Source organism: Coptis chinensis, chromosome 3, assembly GCF_015680905.1.
Source record: "Coptis chinensis isolate HL-2020 chromosome 3, ASM1568090v1, whole genome shotgun sequence".
NCBI classification, from domain to species: Eukaryota; Viridiplantae; Streptophyta; class Magnoliopsida; order Ranunculales; family Ranunculaceae; genus Coptis; species Coptis chinensis.
In genome coordinates this window covers 106,681,963-106,701,186 of record NC_141458.1, presented here as the reverse complement: position 1 = coordinate 106,701,186, position 19,224 = coordinate 106,681,963, and the positions used below count along the sequence as shown (strand labels likewise).

Below are 19,224 nucleotides of genomic sequence, written 5' to 3'. Positions count from 1 at the left end.
ACTCCTATTTATTTTGTAGCAATGCCTCTAACAAAGAATGTGAATGTGAAGAATGCAGCAAAAGTGTTTTCATGGGTGCTAAGAAGTTGTTAGGTGGGGAGTAGTAGTTCGGTCGCGATGAGGAGCCCGAGAAAAGAGAGAAGGAGAACAACCACTTCGCATCGATTCAGTAGGGATCGAAAAGCGGATGATCCCCAAGAATGTTGTAAGTGGTGTAGAGTTAGGAAATCAAAAGAGAAGAAAGGGGACAGTTATGAGTGATGTAGATGTAGATATAGATGTAGATGTAGATGTAGATGACAATGACGTAAATATGGATCGTGGGAAGAGTGTAGTTCTAAGTCATGCTGATAGTGAAGAAGAGGGTGTTGATGATGCAGAAGAGGAAACTGACGAGGAGGAGGAGGAGGATGACGAGGAAGTCCATGTACCTGTACCTCCAGTGAATATTGTGAGAAAGTCTAACAATGACTTGGAGTTCAAGAGAGGTGTTTATGGAGGTGGCCCTTGTGTGTCACATCTGTTGTATGACTATGCAAAGGCACGGCTGGCTGATGTTTGGGAGGGGGGCGTAATATTATCATATAGTGTCTATTAGTATTTAAATTTTGTATTACTTAAACTTGTGCATACATTAATACTAAGTTTTTATTGTTTTAGGCGGAGCGAGGGGTGTGAAGTGCCATGGGCACCTAAACAAGTTGGTACAATGGGATATCGAGGAGAGTGTTTGGACCGTTCTACTTTTTTCGTGGAGCTTTAAAGGACCGGCTTATGTGCTCGGGTCTTAGGTGTATACAGCATCGGGGATCCCGTGGTTGGTCTCTCGCGTTTGTGGAGAGGTGGCATCCGAGACCAACACGTTTTAATATGCCGTGGGGCAGAGATGACAATCACATTGGACGATGTTTCCCAACTCTTAGGAGTTCCGATCAGAGGCAAAGCAGTGACTGGGGACACTGATTTGACCTTGGAACTGACAAAAAGACTCCTCCACAAAAATCTTGGCATACCCATGGATAAGATAGATGCGGAGATGAAATCCAATAAGTTCACTTCCAAAGTTAGGATGGATTTCTTGATGAAGCAGTTTGTTGGGAAGGTAACAGATGAAGATTTACATTGATGAAAATGGGTTGTTGCGGGAAGAAGGCGCCAACCCAAAAAGAGGTGCAGCTTTGTCGTGAGAGCTTATCCGTTATTTTTCTTTGGATGTACCGCCTTCACCGACATCGCCCGAACCGGCAGCTCCCGCTTGTTATCCGAGACCGCCAAATTTGCCGAGATCGAGACTACTGGCGTGGGTGCGGCCTTCTTTACCGGCTTACTTGTGCGGTGGGTCTTGGGACCGCCACAAGTGCCAAGGGTGAAAGGTGTTTCGTGCTATTTCACTCCTCCCCGGTGTATTAGTTTTTGTTTTTCTTTTCAATGTCAATTTTATCTATCTATTACAATATTAACTCCAGATCTATATTAATGTAGGCATGGATTTATGAGTACTTCCTAAGTGTTAGGGCCATACCCAAATGAGGACTATCATTTGAGCATGTCCCGTGCTAATAGGTACTCGGTTACTCCGCCTTTTTATGCTAGCACAACAACAGTGCATGACAAGTATACCCGAGCCACCATTGATAATATGAGTTGTACCGATGTAAGTATTTTTGTATGTAAATAGTTTTATTTATTAATTGATATTATTAGTATGTGATTAATGATTAATTTCTCGATCATATGCTATTTGACAAAGTTGAATGGTATCCCTATGTTGAAGTCCGAGCTACACGGGCGGTGGATGAAATAGCATTTTTCGAGGGATTTATATGCTTTCTTGATAATGTCGAAAGCAAGCATAATGTCATGGTGGTTGTCGCGTCGGTTGGGTCATATGCAATTTGTACCCTCGGATCCCCAAAACCAAAGACCTCGACGCTGAACTACTTCCGACGCGGGTATGATGTGAAATTTAATATCGCGGCCTTCCCTAATCGGAGTAATTGGCGTAATCACTTGATTCAACTTGAACAACGAGGACCCATTCCGCCTTATCCATGGGAGTGTGTTAGTAGATACATGAGTTGGTACCGAAAACAATAGTCATATTCGAATGATAAACCCCGATCATCTTAGTCACTACTCCCTACGAGAGTCTTCCATATCATAATCGGTGAGTTAATATCTTACAACGTTAATTTTTGTTTTGTTTTGTTTTGGTATTTTATAAATGTAAATGTATATACTAATGTAGTTTTTGTTTTAATTTTGACAACACCCCGCCGTCGATGAAATTTCTCGCTTTGCTCAATCAAGGCCCGTGAATTGGGTGGGATCTAGCGATTCCATGACGATGCACGTAACAAGTTCATGGAGGCATACAATTTGACCCGTGCAAGTTCATTCATGGACGATATCGTGAAGGAGCATAGGATTTAGGTATGTTGAGTTTGGTTAGTTTAGGGTTTAGTGGTTAGTTTGGTTAGTTTACCTCTTTTTATCTTGTGTTGGGACGAGTGTTGGAAATGGAAATGGTTTGTTTGTGTTAGTTGAGATGATGCGGGGAGTGTTTATTGGCATTTGAGATGATGCGTTGGTTTTGCTTTACTTTTCAGTTTGTGTTAGTTGAGATGATGCGGGGAGTGTTTATTGGCATTTGAGATGATCGCGGGTTTTTCCTTTACTTTTCGGTTTGTGTTAGTTGAGATGATGCGGGAGTGTTTATTGGCATTTGTCTTTCTTTGTTCTTTTGAGAGTTGATCATGACTTAAGTTCAAGAGTTTTCCAATCAATGAGGTTTCTAGATTTGGTGTTGGATTTGACATATGTGGTAGTATTTATACTTGATTCATGTGTTTTTTTGGGGGTAATTAGGCAAATAGTGGTGGCGGAAGATGGTGAACATGAGGAAGCAAGTGGAGAGGTTAGTTTTTTCGGGAGGACCTTAATAAAACAGGTTTGATTTAACTTTGCTTGGACCGACCGTTTATTCAATTTTTTTGTTTTGCGGGAAGGAGATAAAGAACAAAGAGTTAGATATATAACTAAAGTCGAAAGTTAGATTGGAAATCTCTTTGTAGTCAAAAATGTTATGTTAGGACTCTTTTGTAAGTGCAAGTTGTTGATATGTAGCAACTTAGCTTTTATGTTCAAGCATCTCGCGGACAATGTATTTCACATGGTGTCACATTGTTGAAATATGAAATGATAGTGATCTTGCTTTGGACTTGTCATTCTTTTCATGTTCACCTAAGATCCTAGGGTTTCATGTATTTCATGTCACATTGCCTTTGGTTATGTTTCTCGCTATTAGCGTGCATTGATTTTAATAGGACGTCCTGCTGTCGATTAGGAGTAAACAGTTATACTACTTACCAAGGCGCACGATATGTACTTTGCTTAGATCTCGGTTTATATCCATTCAATGGCTCTTCTTGTGCTCTCCGGACAATTTCATATGATTTTAATTTGTCACATCAAGTATCTCTATTAATAATCTAATGCGAGAACATTGTCCCAATGTTATCTCTATTAGTATCTCTAATGCAGAACACAAAAATCCCAATGTTATCAACAAAAATCCCAATGTTATTTACCAAAACACAAAAATCTAATGCGAAGACGCAATGTTTTTGCCAAAACACAAAAGATCTGCTTTTTGCCTCTTGAACGGTGTGGCCATATCGTTTGGATTTGAACTTGCAAAAAAATGGCGTGTCTGTTTGAACTTTGTCCCAAACGGCATGGCGTGTCTGTTTGGACTTAGTCCCAAACGGCATGGCCCACCGTTTGGACTTAGTTCAACGGCATAGCCACCGTTTGAGATAAAAGGCCAAACGGGTGGCCATGCCGTTGGACTTTGAACTTGCAAAAATATGGCGGTCTATTTTGGACTTTGTCCCAAACGGCATGGTTACACCGTTTTGGCCTTAGTCCCAAACGGTGGCATACCGTTTGGTACTAAGGCCAAACGGTGTGGCCATGCCGTTTGGGACAAAGTCCAAATAGACACGCCATATTTTTTGCAGTTCAAAGTCCAAAACAGATGGCCACACCGCTTGGCCTTAGTCTCAAACGGTGTGGCCATGCCGTTTGGAACTAATACAAACGGTGTGGTTATGCCGTTGGACTTTGAACTTGCAAAAAATGGGTAAATCTGTTTGGACTTTGTCCCAAACGGCATGGCCACACCGTTTGGGACTTTTCACCGTTTGGACTTAGTCCCAAACGGTGTATCGGTAATATGCCGTTTGGGACAAAGTCCAAACAGACACACCATATTTTTGCAAGTTCAAAGTCCAAACGGCATGGCCACACCGTTTGAGACTAAGGCCAAACGGTGTGGCCATGCCGTTTGGACTTTGAACTTGAAAAAAATGGCGTGTCTGTTTGGACTTTGTCCGAACGGCATGGCCACACCGTTTAATAAACGGTGTGGCCATGCCGTTGGGACTCAAGTCCAAACGGTGGCCACACCGTTTGGGACTAAGTCCAAACGACACGCGCCATTTTTTTTTATCCAAGTTCAAATCCAAACGATATGGCGTTACTAAGTCCATATCGTTGATGTTGATGTTTTGGCAATTTATCGGTTTGGTTTGTTTGTGTTGATGTTGATTGATGATCATATGAGTTGAGGTAAATTTGTTGTTGACAAACGTTGGCATTATCTTGGTGGTATAGTATCCGCATCAATACATCATATCAACTTACTGAAACAAAATTGCAAGTGGGCACGCTTGTGTAACAACAAGAACATTTATAATAAGCACATCGAGAATGCTTTATGCAATCCCAAATATTATTGTTCAGATTACAACATTTAAGCATATCGAATGAATTAGCAACAAGTATAGCCTGCCTGCACCTAGCTTTGGCTTGTTCAAGCCTTTCACTCCAAGTTTCACTCTTTTCAACTTCTCCACCTTCTTTCAACACTTCGCTTCTTCTCTTTCCTTTCCGACAATTTCTCCCGTTGTAGCTAATAACTCAATTTTGACGACTTTCTTCAAATGGTGCATAGTCAAGGTAAAGCGATATCTTGTGGCATCTTGTGGAACTGTGAGCGATCGTAAAACATAACCGCAGAGAATGATGAAAAGATCAAGATCGACCGATGCAAAGTCGGTTTGGAAACGCAACGGATGAGTAGGCAGTATTTTTACCTAAAGCAAAGCTTTGCCTCGGATTCTCCATTTCTCCTTGAGCCATACTTCTCTTTTCTACAACATCAATGAGATTAGAACTTCGGTCTAATTAAACTCCCCAAATGTAACCTAAAACCAGCAATATTAAACTTTGAAAATAAAAAGGGAGAAAGAAGTTATCAAAAAGCACCGGTCTATCATTATGATGTTTCCTATCTAGAGCCTAGCTAGCGGAGACAACATTAGATACTATCCAATGGACATAATGATGCAATAAAACACAACCCTCGACCGCAGTTCAACTTAACAACACTTGATAAAACTCTAACAAGGTCGCCATATCTAAACCACTCTTAACAAGTCCGGACATCAATGAAGTCCATGACGCGCAGATAAAATATCATTAGAACTAGTGAACATTTAGAATCAAAGAGTTTTGAATAAAGCTATACTTACAATCGACAGATTACATATTATTTTTCTCGGGACAATTTCTCGAGTCATGGTTAGCAATCGTCCACATATCCGTGGACACTTTCTTCATGAATTGTTTAGGGCTATCTCTTTGGGGATTTCCATCTATCCGCTTTCTTCTTCCCTCCCTTTTGTTTGAGAAATGTTGGGATTCAATATCAATAGCTGAAATAAAGACCGAATTAAAATAAATATTTATATCAAATTAAACACCGAATTAAACACTAAATTTATATCAAATTAAACATTTAAATAAAAAAATGCGTGATGTATTAACCGAAGGTATCGAGGCTCTGCGAATCTGGAGGCTCTGCAACTTCGCCTCCTTTGTAGGAAGTCTCATTAAACTTTGAAATTTCAATAACCATTTCACCAATCTTTTCAATAAAATATGAATAACCCTCAAAAGTATGCGACGATCGTAAGCCACTTGAGAAGCAACCTTGATAGAATGAGCCACTCTCAAAGGTTCATTTGAGACATTCCCAACCACAAATCCAGTATCAAACTCCGCTCTATAAGTGTTAGACTTTTGCATCCACCGCGTCAATCTAAAATGGTTTGGAATCTCTTCAATCTCAGAAGAGCGATAAAACCTTTAAGATATGACCACAAAGCAAACCCATAAACTGAAAGTACTTGCATTCGCAGTCTCCCTCTAAGGTTCCTCTATCGAAACTCACTCTCCAAACAGAATTCTTCAGCGGGTCTCTCCATTTCACCATGTAGCTTCGGTTCCATACACCATCAATTTGTTCCCCATCAATTTTGTACTCCATCTTTGCCTTTTCTAGTTGCTCTTTAAATTTATTGAATATTGAGATCGTGATAGACCTTGGCGGCATGCATAAGGATGAAAGCATCGTTAGGCACAATCCGTGAACTATGCTTTCGGTCGCGGTAATCGAATCTCTTTCTTTCCTAGCAAGCAAAGCCAAAGACTTCTCATTACCATGTACAAACCGCATAAAGCGTAGTCGCCGAATTGACAAACCGGTCATAATGAGCATTCATCGATTCACTTCGACCCGGTCGTGTGCATACCGACAAAAAGGTGCCACCGAGATAACAAGGAACCCATTTCTCCGCATTGAATATATCTCTGTCAACCAAGGATTTTCGGACAACTCATACTTCTCAATGATTGTACACCATCTTCTCTCAAAATCAACAATCCTATCACGAAAAGAAATAGTGTTCTTCAATTTCGGTTACCAATGTCTCAAATTTGGTAAATGACATCTTCTCTTGGAATTTTGATAATATGTCAAAGACAAGAATGCGATGACGAGTATTAGGAAACACTTTGGCAATGGTCAGCCGTCATCGCTCTATCCTAGTCGATGATGATTGATTTGGCCTTAATACCACCCATGGCCGCAAGCCGGGCCTTAAATAGCCATATGAATGTATCTTCGTCTCCTCATCAAGCAACAATGCTAAACCAAACCGAATCGACCGATAATGATGGTTGACTCGATTAAAAGGGGCAAAAGGCATGGAATATGCATTGGTACGATATGTGGTATCAAAGACACAACATCCCCGAAATATTCATCTTGGCATTGAGACCTCCCATGAACCCGAAAAAGTTCACATGATCCATTTTCATCTAAATCAATAGCGTAGTAGAACCGGGATCCTCAAGACTCTTACGCAAGATAAAATATTGCAAAGACCGCGGCGGTTGCATCACCTTCTTTAGGCATCTTTTCGGTCAAACCATAATAATGGTTCCAACAATCTTTCGTGTAAACCCAACTTCCTCTCCATGAAAAAACGGATGCCACTTTCCCAACGGATAAACCTGTTATCACTAAATATCTCGGTCAAGCACTTCACGCTTCGGGCATATGTTTGTTAGTTTTCATGCAAATTCTCTTCGATGGGGTCACCGCCGCGTGACTATGGTCATTATGAGCCTTGGCCCGACCTCATATATCTCTTCATGCATTCTTTTCTTAATACGAATTCTAGCTTGGCAACCACACCGGATAGTTGATGTATTTCTTGATCGGACTTCATCTCAAACCCATTCACGTGAGCAAACCAGTAAACAACCACTAACCAAATCCACCTGATTTTGTTGCTTGGAAGTCGTCCGAACACGAGTCTCAAATCCCTCTTGTTGACCATACTCTTTGTAATAAGTCTTTGCCTCGTCAACACTTGTAAAAGTCATTCCTATATAAAGGGAGGACTAATGTTTGCGTGCCTTGAACAAGGGCTTTAGTAGACGAAGACCCAACTACGTCTTCTTCGATATTGATTGATGTCTCTGTCTCCATTTCTATAAATCGAAAAAATTAAAAATATAAATAACTTAAACAGTCAAAAATCCCAATGTACATAAACAGTGTAAATAACTTAAACATCAAAACTCTGACAGAGTTAACCAAATATGCTACTTCACCGAAAACTCTGACAGAGTTCACCGAATATGCTAGTTCACCGAACTCTGTCAGTTCACCAAACTCTGACAGAGTTCAAAACTCTGACAAAGTTTACCGAATATGCTAGTTCACCGAACTCTGACAGAGTTCAAAACTCTGATAGAGTTCACCAAACTCTAACAGAGTTCAAAACTCTGACAGAGTTCACCGAATATGCTACTTCACCGAACTCTGACAGAGTTCAAAACTCTGATAGAGTTCACCGAACTCCGGCGAGTTCAAAACTCTGACGATCACGGCATGAAGAATACGACAGAGTTCACCGAACTCGAAAGAGTTCAAAACTCGGCGAATACGGCGAGTTCACCGAATATGCTACTTCAACGAACTCGACATAGTTCAAAAACGATAGAGTTCATCGAACTCGGCGAGTTCAAAACTCGACGAATCGGCATGAAGAATACGACGAGTTCACCGAACTCTCGGCGATGTATCTGGCATGAAGAATACGACGAGTTCAAAACTCGGCGAGTTCACCGAATATGCTACTTCACCGAACTCGACAGAGTTCACCGAACTCGGCGAGAATGGCGGCATGAAGAATACGACGAGTTCACCGAACTCGAAAGAGTTCAAAACTCACGGCGAGAATCTATTGAGAGTTCAAAACTCGATAGAGTTCACCGAACTCGGCGAGTTCAAAACTTCGACGAGAATCACGGCATGAAGAATACGATAGAGTTCACCGAACTCGAAGAGTTCAAAACTTCGACAGAGTTCACCGAACTCGACGAGTTCAAAACTCCGACGATCACGGCATGAAGAATACAACGAGTTCACCGAATATGCTACTTCACGAACTTCGGCCGAGTTCAAAACTCCGGCGAATGCGGCATGAAGAATACGACGAGTTCACCGAACTCGAAGAGTTCAAAACTCGACGAATCACGACGAGTTCAAAACTCCGGCGAGTTCACGAATATGCTACTTGGCGAACTCTCGGCGAGAACACGGCATGAAGAATACGACGAGTTCACCGAACTTCGAAAGAGTTCAAAACTCTAACGAGTTCATCGAACTTCGGCGAGTTCAAAACTTCGACGAATCACGGCATGAAGAATACGACGAGTTCACGAACTCCGAAAGAGTTCAAAACTCGGCGAATCGACGAGTTCAAAACTCCGGCGAGTTCACCGAATATGCTCGCTTCAACGAACTCCCGTGAGTTCAAACTCCTCGGCGAGAATCGGCATGAAGAATACGACGAGTTTCACGAACTCGAAAGAGTTCAAAACTCGACGGCGAGTTCACCGAACTTTGACGAGAATCACGGCATGAAGAATACGGACGAGTTCACCAAAACTCGAAAGAGTTCAAAACTCGATAGAGTTCACCGAACTCACGGCGAGTTCAAAACTCGACGATCAATCGGCATGAAGAATACGACGAGTTCACCGAACTCGAAAAGAGTTCAAACTCGATAGAGTTCACCGAATCCCGGCGAGTTCAAAACTCTAACAGAATACGGAATGAAGAATACGACAGAGTTCACCGAAATTGTCGCCGTCTTTAAACGAGGGTATCAATCATAACTATAATCATAGCAACCTAAATTAAATCAAAATTCAAGTTTTTATGGTATAATGACAATCCAAGTGTCAATTAAAACGTTCCAATAGGCAAGCACCATAACCAAAAGTGCACTATAGTTGAATTGCCAAATGATACCTGTCATAGAAGAAGAAGCCAAATGAAGAAACCGAATTGCCAAATGATGAGAAGAAGAAGCCTAGAGAGCCGTAGAGAGAGAGAACCCAATTTCGGTTTATTTTGTTATTTTCGTTTTTTTTTTTTTTATTTTGAAATACACTGAAATTTTGAAATATCGGTTTTATCAGTAATTGAGATCTTCAGATCTTGAGGGCGAGATCCGACGGCTCAAATGAAGAGTGAGATAAGAGTGTCACTATAAGAGTGGCACTCTAGACAAACCGATATATAAATTTAACTAAATATGAATTTATTTCATATTTCAAAATTAAAGCTAGGGTTAGAGATTAGTGAACTGCTAGTTCGTTCCCATTTCAAAATCTATACATAATTTATCACACACATACTACAATAAACGTTTCACTTTTATTGGCAAAATTGAAAAGTGGAGAAATTTACAGAGAGAGCGAGAAAGAAAACGAGCTTGAATGAGAACTTTCTTGAGTTCTTTGAACAAAAGATAGAACAAAACTATGAACGTTGAGCCAGCGAAGTTTAGTGTTGAAGCTTCTGTGTTCAGTGATGTTCAAATGTGGCGATCATTTGCCGTCAGATTTCCAATCATCTGCGACATTTGCAGTAGCAGAAAAGAATGTGGAGCGGGGTTTGTTGTTCAAGTGCTTTCTTCGTTGTTCAAGATAATAAATCAAGTTTTGCTGTCATGAGATTGGATTAGAAAGTTGAAGCAAAAGAATACATAAACTGAAATAGTTATCTAAGTGGATTTCAAAGTGTTTCCGATTATGGTGCATACCTTTTATAATTTGTTCTGGTTTGGTAGTGATAGTGAGCATTGGGTAATTTGGGATGTGGGTAGTTCAATCCAAACTCTTGAAAGACAACCTCATTAGTAGACCCACACACAACATCTTTGTTTACCAACTATCCATAAGTCCAAAAGTGCTCGAAAATGATCCTTCACAAACAACAAATTCATCGAAATGAACCTAAAATTCCCAAACAGTTTATGAATGAGAAAACTGATAAACTGAATACCACAGCACAGTAAAAGAGGAGACAAAGGTTACAAAATTGCTTAACGTCAAACTTAAGATACATCATCACATCAGAATATATGATATTAGACTAGGACATGTTATGACAACCCATTCAACTTTCAACATGTAATATAGAAGCCATAGTGCCATGCATAGCAACACCATTTCCGTAACCAAAATTTCTAAATGCTGGAAATTTGGTTATGATTAAGTAGCAAAGATTTGATATCCACTAAATAGAAGAGAGATGTGAATATCACAACTACAAAAGAGATTAAATGCATCAACTCCCCTTAAGGGAAAATTGTAGACTATATAAATTTGAAATTTCTTATTTCCATACCTAATTAAGAATCCATACAACTTCATATTTTTTTGGGCAAGTTCATAGCTACTTATTGTAGAGTGACAGTTTGAGATTGCGTTGGTAGACAATTGCACAGCAGGTATTACCATGAATGGACTGATGTATCCAAATCCACACCTCTTACTTTTTCACAGAGTCAATGGAGGCATGGTGTTAAATGAATCAACTCGATTAGTATAAGAGGGATCAATAGAAAAACATTGTTGGCAACCCCTTTGAATGGTGGCTGTTATATCCCCTATAAAAGAGTATTCTATGATCGCCTCTATGTTTAGATCAGAACATTCTAATTAGATTAAACAGAGTCATTCTATATATTGCTTACCAATTAATCATTACAGTGAAAAGGAGAACTTAGGAAAAGGTGCAAAACTGTCTACTTGTACGCTGACTCAAAACTTGCAATCTTTCTTAAACTTGGCCTTGCGATTTAGTTATGTTTTGATTATAAGACCTCGCATTCTCTTGCTAGGAAACATAACGTCACTACTATCCAATCAAATTGTAAACCAATCACACATCTCATCAGAACGCCTAATGTTCAAAAATAATGTAAATTGTTGAACCATTCTATGCCACAATTTTTGTATGGGAGGTAGAATTTCAGGCATTTTGGATAAGCGGGAATTCTAGTCATCTTCTCTTATGCTAAAATGGTTTTACAAAATAAATTTCGATAAAACTAATGGATTTTGCAAGTTTGATAAAATAATATTCATACCTGCAGGAAATAGAAGGGGGAAGGCAAGGAAGAGAACCCATGGGTGCCACGTAAAATTGCTCTTTCAAAAGCTCTCTGAACACGTACTCTCTTTATGGCTAAGCTTTTTCTTTAGCTTATCAACCTGCAAAAAAACAGGTTAATCAGTCAAAAAAAAAAAAACATTTGGTTCAGTGAAAAAAATAAAACATTCGGTTGAGCACCTTCTTTATGGATCCAAGGTAATACATCTTCTAGCAAAACAATTTTCTTCTCTGTGCCTGAGCACCTTCTACATATATTTGGTTTCTCAGAATCCAGATATCTTCCCCCCGCTTTCTTTATTCTACACTTTCTTCACTCAGTAAAAAAAATTCTGGGAATCGAGAAAAATGATGAAAACAGTGATAGGTGAACTCGGAAGTTCAAATCTTCAACTTTGTTCCTCATCATTGCCCATTTCCCTTTCTTTTGCTGCTGCAGCAGCCATCAATTGATCAATGTTCTCCATCAATTGACTAGTCTCGTGACTCGAAAGCAAAATCTGGCTGTCAAGAGGAACAACAAAGTTTTGGTGAGTCACACACTGCTTGTATATTACAACATGGGAGTTTGAAAATCTTAAAATCAATTACCTGTTGAAGTTGGTTGATGCATGACTGTTCTTTGCTTACTGGTCAACCGTTTATTCAGGGATGAAGTCTTCGAAATTAAGTTCGATCTTTGGAATGTGGGAATTGGTGGTCCAGCATATGTCAAAGACCACTTACAGTTCCAATGGAAGGCTTATCCTTGCTAGCCTCAGTTAAGAACAAGCCACAAGCAGTTTTATTTGACTTCATCAGTCTCAAGAATACCCACAATGTCATCTTCCTTCAATAAAAAATGAGTTGATCCATAAAACTCGAGTTCTGTCCCAGTACACAATTTGCGCTCCAGTCTAGACAACAAGGGAAAAAACAATATTAACAACAATACACAAACAAACAAACAGTTCAGAGCATTGGTAAGGGCTATGAAATCACCTTGACAGTAATTTCCAGTGTGTTCTTCCCGAGAGTCTTACCCTCCCCAACAGCAACGACCTCACCTCCTTGTGGTTTTGATCGGGCTGTGAAAGGAAGCAAAATACCTCCTACAGTTTTCTCCTCTGTAGACTTGATCTTAACAAGGACTCTGTCTTGAGTGTACAGCACAGTTGAAAAGGCAACGAGGATGAGCAATGTAACCTAATGAGAAAGAACTTAAACTCACAGGTTTGCACATTTTCCTGAGGAAGCAGCTACAGATAAAATGCAAAGCTTTATTGACACAAATTCCAAAAACAAATCATCAACAAATCATTTCTTTCTCTTAATCTTATTTTCCAAAAACCAAATGGCCAAGAATAAACAGAAATGTAGATAAAATACTGAACAAATCTTACTTCTCTTAATCTTATTTTCCAACAAACAACCCATTCATATCTTATCTAAAACAAACATTTGTGCACTAATCTCATGCCATTAAATTTTTTTGAAGTAGTGAGAGATTTGAGGATTGGGTTGGTTGGTGTTTGGAGAAATGAGGGATTTTGAAAATCATAAAATCAATTACCTATTGGGGTTGGGCTGATGCATGATTCTTCTTTGCAGGTGAACAAGTCACTGGATTACTGATCAATCGGTTATTCTGGGATGAAGTCTTCGTAATGAAGTTTGATCTTTGGAATGTGGGAATTGGTGGTCCAGCTTTCTCTTTTTCTGCAGAGTTCTTCCAGAATTGGACAACCAGATATTTCCAGTCGTTGAAGCATGGGGAGATGCTTCAAATCCTCTGGCGTGAAGTCAAGGAATTCACAATACCGAAATTCCAATGATTGAATTGCAGTGAGTTGGTTGAAACCTTGGGGAAGTGACGACTGTGTAGAATTACAGATGGAGAAAACGTGAAGATTTGGGTAGTCATTGTCCTTGTTGGTGGTGTCGTTGTGATCGGGGGAACCAATTCCACTGATTATTGACTTTGAAAGAATACCTGTATCCCCCAATAATTCCAGCTTTTCAAGGAGGTGAGGAAGGCAAGGTTGCCTCCCCATCAGTTGTGGACATTTAGATATCTTTAGACTTCTGAGTGCGGGAGAAAACAAGTAGTGCGGCACCACCTTCAACTTAGGGCAATCCGAGATCGACAATACCTGAAGACAGGGCATGATGAAACCTTCTCCACCTTCTTCATCTCTTCTTATTGGAAGCTTTATTTCATCCCCCTGTTCCTCCCACTCCGGTATGTAGTACAATGTAAGTTTCTCCAATACTGGGAACACTGCAACTGATTCTCCACCTTCTTCTTGAGCGCTAAGAGTAACATTATCATCAATTTGGAAAAGCTTAAGGCCCCGAAATTTCACTCGCCGTAGATAAAGATCTTCTAGAGATTTTAGCTTTCCGAGACCTGGTGGTAACATTTGCAATTTCACCAAATTTATTACACTCAATGTGCGAACCTTTGGAAAAATCTCCACGCCTCTTCGGAATGGCAGATGCCACTCCTCCAACTCTCTCATATACCCAATCTGAAGCGTATGTAACTTCGGGAACACTACTACCGATTGTACTGAATATTCACCACCAGTAGTAGTACCATAAGTACTTCCCAGTCCATAAAACTCGCATCCAATGCGTTTCACTGAGCCCAGTCCCCATAATTCAAGGTCTTCAAGGTTTTGAAGTCTCCCCAAAGCCGGCAATTTCGAGCATTGATTGCAGTTTCTCAGTTTCAGTTTCACCAGATTGGGTAAAGCTGAATTTATACTTGACATCATCCACGACGGAAATTTATTCCCTTTGTAACCTTCTATAGCCAACACTGCCAAGTTTGTATGCGGCTGGAGACCATCCAAAACACTCTCTATCTTTTTTCTGTTTTCTTCTCCTGCAGCACCATCCTGTCTTTCTTCAGAAAACCGTAAATCCAAGGACCGGAGCTTTTCTTTTTTCTTTAGTACTGCCTGTCTTTCTTCAGAAAACCGTAAATCTAAGGACCGGAGCTTTTCTTTTTTCTTTAGTACTGCCTCAATTGAATCCGCCACTTGTCCCAATCCCTCTATTCTTAGTTTTCCTTGGATATGGTCTAGAAGTTTTAACTCTCCAATCTGGCATCCTTTTCCACCATCACGATCCAATCTGACTCTTCTTAAGGTTCTAAGACAGCTCAATCGCCCCAGACCCCGCGGGAAATAACTCAACCGACTAGTTGCTTTAAGTTCGAGATGTCTGAGATTACGTAATTTCCCAATTCCTTCAGGTAGTTTCCAGAGATAATCACACCCATTTAATTTCAACGTCTGTAAATTAAATAGATTACATACTGTTTCAGGTAATTTCTTCATCTTTCTGTTAAAAGACAAATTGAGGAGTCTCAGATGTAACAATCTCTCCATCTCATCTGGAAGTTCTTCAAGAGAAGTTTCACTTAATTCCAATACCCGAAGGCATGTCATCTGACATATAATTAATTTAAGATGCGCACCAGTATCCACCCTATTTGCTGCACCAAAATGACGCAACTTGATGTTACCAACCTCTCTATCATTCTCCATAAAAATAGAGGATTCACACTTTGCGAGATGCCGGGCAAAATCATGCACAAGGTCATGCATTTTGCAACCAATGACGTTGCCTTCACTGTCTTTTTCAAAATCTTGGAACAAAGAGCGCATTGCGAGATCATTGAAATAGTTTGTACCAATTTTCTCTAGATCTTTTGAGCTATCATAGCTAATAAACCCTTGCGCCATCCAAAGCTTGACCAATTCATCTTTATATATTTTCGCATCTTCAGGAAAGATAGCACAATAAGAAAAACATCGCTTCAAACGCGAAGGCAATGCATAATAACTTAATAAAAGAGAAGGTAAAAACTCATGCTCATCTTTCGACATTTCTTCCCATATGTTACTTGCCAGTACATCTTTCCATTCTACTACAGATCTTTTGCGGCGCATAAGACTCGCGATAATCTTTACCGCTAGAGGGACACCCTTACACTTCCAGGCAATTTTTTTTCCAATTTCTTCAAACTTTTCTCGATCGTCTTCTATTTCCCTAATAGCTATATGTTTAAAGAATGACCAAGAATCTTCTTGAGACAATTGCCCCAACCTATGTATACAGGTGGAGGCCATCTTCTCTGCAATGTTCTCATCTCGTGTGGTGATTATTATTCTACTTCCCAGTACACCACCATCCAGGGAGACCTTCAACTTTCTCCAAATCTCTGAATTATAAGTCCATACATCATCTAGCACAAGAAGAAATTTCTTTCCCCGTACGGATTCTGACAAACTTTTATGCAAGGCTTGCCACGCTACAGTATTAGGGACATTACCAGTAGCTTCTTCAATAATAGATTTGGCCACCCTTTCAAGATTAAAAGGTTGTGAGACACAAACCCACATCAGCTTTCCAAAGTTGTTCATCACTTGCCCATCTTTGAGGATTAGTTGCGCAAGTGTCGTCTTGCCGAAACCCGCTGTACCAACTATGGAGATGAGCGGGACATGTGAATCTTGATGACTAGTCTCACTTAGTAACATGCTTACTATACTATATGTATCATCAACACGACCATAGATCTCAGATGCATCAACCAAAGAGCTCGTTACTGCTCGAGGTTCTTCACGACTTTGCCTTTCAGTGAGTTCAAGTAGAACTTTTTTTTGAACAATCCAATCTAGTCTTTCGTTTATGTCCCTCATCTTACAAGAAAATTGAGAAAACAAGCACTCTCTATCTTTTTTCTGTTTTCTTCTCCTGCAGCACCATCCTGTCTTTCTTCAGAAAACCGTAAATCCAAGGACCGGAGCTTTTCTTTTTTCTTTAGTACTGCCTGTCTTTCTTCAGAAAACCGTAAATCTAAGGACAGGAGCTTTTCTTTTTTCTTTAGTACTGCCTCTATTGAGTCCGCCACTTGTCCCAATCCCTCTATTATTAGTTCTCCTTGGAGCCTTCTTACTGACAGGAGCATTGTCGTCATCAAGTAGTTGGATCTGTGAATTGAAAATTTCGGCTTTCCAGTCGTCCAATACATCGTCAGCATCATAGGAGATGCGTGTGAGTTGTTCTAACCAAGCCTTCACTGCTCCGTTCTTGACTTCCTTTTCCTCTGCATCCTCAAGCACTCCTTGGATAAGAACGAGTGTATCATTGAGTTTTTCGCTTTCTTTACGTACACCCGCCAAGAGATTCACCTGATCTGTTTGGAGGAGCGAACGCAATTGCTCCAACACATCGGAGATCACCGCATGAGCCATAGTGATAAGAAACACAACAAGAAGAGAAGACGCTCGATTTCCAAATGCAAGGGCAAGGCTGCTCAGGTTCGTTGTAGTCACACGACCCACCTAACCTTTGTCTCAAACACCAATAATTCACTTAGGTGGGTCTAGAGATGTTTCTCGAAAATGACTTTGTTCGCACACGCAAAAAGCAAAGAGCATTATTTATTTATTACAATGACTTTGCATTATTTATTTATTTATTTATTACAATGACTTAGGAATAATCTCCAGTGCAGATGAACCCCCTAGGCAGAATAGAAAGGCTTGGGGTCAAACCAGACATTGTCTTTTTGTAATCCCCCCATGCCTATATGAACACAATTCTGAAGTGAGGCTTACTACCGTTCGTCAATAAGATCATGTAAAATTAATAATCTATCAAAGAAATAAATCTTATCAAAGAAATATTATGAAGAATCAGAGTGCAAAATTGGTTTAAAACATTACAATCTCAATACAGACACCAAACAGACTCTTTCTATATCTGATACATGATTAAATTGAGTTCTAAAGTCAGCTGTCAGAATGGTGCAATTGCCATAGGGTCATCTGTTATCAAGTTACACACACACTAACACTGGGTTGGATATGAAGTTACGTCGTCAACAACAATTTTGTAGCACATTCCACTAGGCTGGTGAGTAATCAGCTAAGCAGTAATTGCAAAAAGAATGTGGGCAAAGACGTGGTGACATTGGTTCTCCAGACAGTGTACAAACAGATGCACTTGTGAAAAACACAAGTAATCTGAATCGCTTGGATAAAGAATTGTGAGAATGCCCTTTGCTCCATCTCTCTGAAATTTTAGGAAAAGGTGAAGAGGATATCTTGTTAAAATGCTGATACAGTTGAGGAAACAAACTAGCTGCTAGTGCTCATCTTGGACTTTCAATGAGACTAATTCACTTTCTTGTGGTTGGCCTCTAAGCTTTAGAGAAGCTGGTAACCATCTACAGTCTTTCTGGACACCACCTGCTCAGAATACACCAAACTAAGCACTTCTGAAACACAAAAGGAGATAATACCAATGATGTGCACTCCCAGAAATTGGTTTTAAAGGAGCAGAGGCAGCCCAGGGCAGTGAACAGGACTAAAAGAAAAAGACATGCATGAGTAGCATACTAAAAAGCCTGAGTGAACCAACAGCACTGCCTTTTCAGGATGTTTTACATCATAGAAGACCAAATCTGATGATTGAATCACTTGAATCACCTCAAAACATCTCTTTAAAAGTGAAGAAAAACAAAAGTTCTAACTCATAAAACAGATGGTATGTCTGGGAAAACTGGGGAAAACAGAATTATGTATTGGCATCGGAGATCTCAAAGGGGTGGTCTCTTCAATGGTGAGAATGTATAAATACCTAAGACTACGAAAAATAAGAAAAACTAATAACAAGTTTTTGTTAACTTACAGATCCAGTCTTTCATGTATTGCCTGTCGCACTGAAGAGTTGAGACCATATGCAATTGAATTGAAAAGACCCTGAATCAGCATCAATGGCTCAATATCTCTGACAAAACTTAGATAATTATAGCTCATGAAAATTGTAACAATTAGTTGATTAGTTCTTACGCACTTCAACTCTGAATAAATTCTAGTATCTCAGGTAAAGTCTGATACAATAAAGACTTTGACAAAAGCATTTAACAAAGACTTGAACCAATGAAGAATTAAGAATAGGGGCAAAACATGTGGAAAAATCAAGTTGTTGTTCAAAAAACTAGAATACAGTCAGTTTTGAACATTTAGAGTACATAAGAAAGGCAGATGACGATAGGTTAAGCCAAGTCCTAGGGAAAATTCTGGGATCACTCTTTGGATACGCAGGTGGCACTCTACAATGTGTCATTTATTACATGCTGAATGATGAAGAAAGGATATTACGCGGAAAGGAGAGAGAATGAAAAGAACTGTCAATGTAGGTGAAATACTATTTTATTAATATAACTACTGAAAATATATTCATGTTCCGATCATTTAAAGGATCTATAAAAAGGGAACTAACGGGGAAGGGGTTTTCTAGTTCCTTGCTTACATATAAATTGATATACAGAATCG

The 19,224-nt window shown here is 39.7% G+C and overlaps 2 protein-coding genes across 10 annotated transcripts in view; both read right to left on the bottom strand.

Annotated features, from left to right (window-relative positions):
• The window catches only part of LOC147512649 (putative disease resistance protein RGA3), a 48,492-nt gene that overhangs the window by 15,302 nt on the left and 13,966 nt on the right, over nt 1-19,224 (bottom strand). Inside the window, exons 4-5 of one of the 4 annotated variants that reach the window (XR_015215044.1) lie at nt 18,578-18,648; nt 17,535-18,135 (exon numbers count right to left, since the gene is read on the bottom strand). The exons of 2 other annotated variants lie outside the window; for them this stretch is intronic. The gene's annotated coding sequence lies outside the window, so the exon portion shown is untranslated. Of the gene's footprint in view, nt 1-17,534; nt 18,136-18,577; nt 18,649-19,224 lie in introns of those variants that run through there. One more of the 4 variants, XM_086595669.1, reaches the window with a different exon arrangement.
• Nucleotides 10,066-17,412, bottom strand: LOC147512650 (putative disease resistance protein RGA1). Of its 6 annotated transcripts, none has more exons than XM_086595662.1 (8): nt 16,776-17,412; nt 13,440-16,712; nt 12,869-13,125; nt 12,479-12,783; nt 12,068-12,391; nt 11,865-11,988; nt 10,533-10,725; nt 10,066-10,434 (listed from the first exon to the last, which is right to left on the bottom strand). In XM_086595662.1, the coding sequence occupies exon 2, from the start codon at nt 16,579-16,581 to the stop codon at nt 13,510-13,512; it is 3,072 nt and encodes a 1,023-aa protein (XP_086451788.1). In that variant the 5' UTR covers nt 16,582-16,712; nt 16,776-17,412; the 3' UTR covers nt 10,066-10,434; nt 10,533-10,725; nt 11,865-11,988; nt 12,068-12,391; nt 12,479-12,783; nt 12,869-13,125; nt 13,440-13,509. The 6 variants fall into 6 exon arrangements, with proteins under 6 accessions (XP_086451788.1, XP_086451792.1, XP_086451793.1 ...); XM_086595666.1 differs by having other exon boundaries at nt 10,533-10,694; XM_086595667.1 differs by having other exon boundaries at nt 12,068-12,387.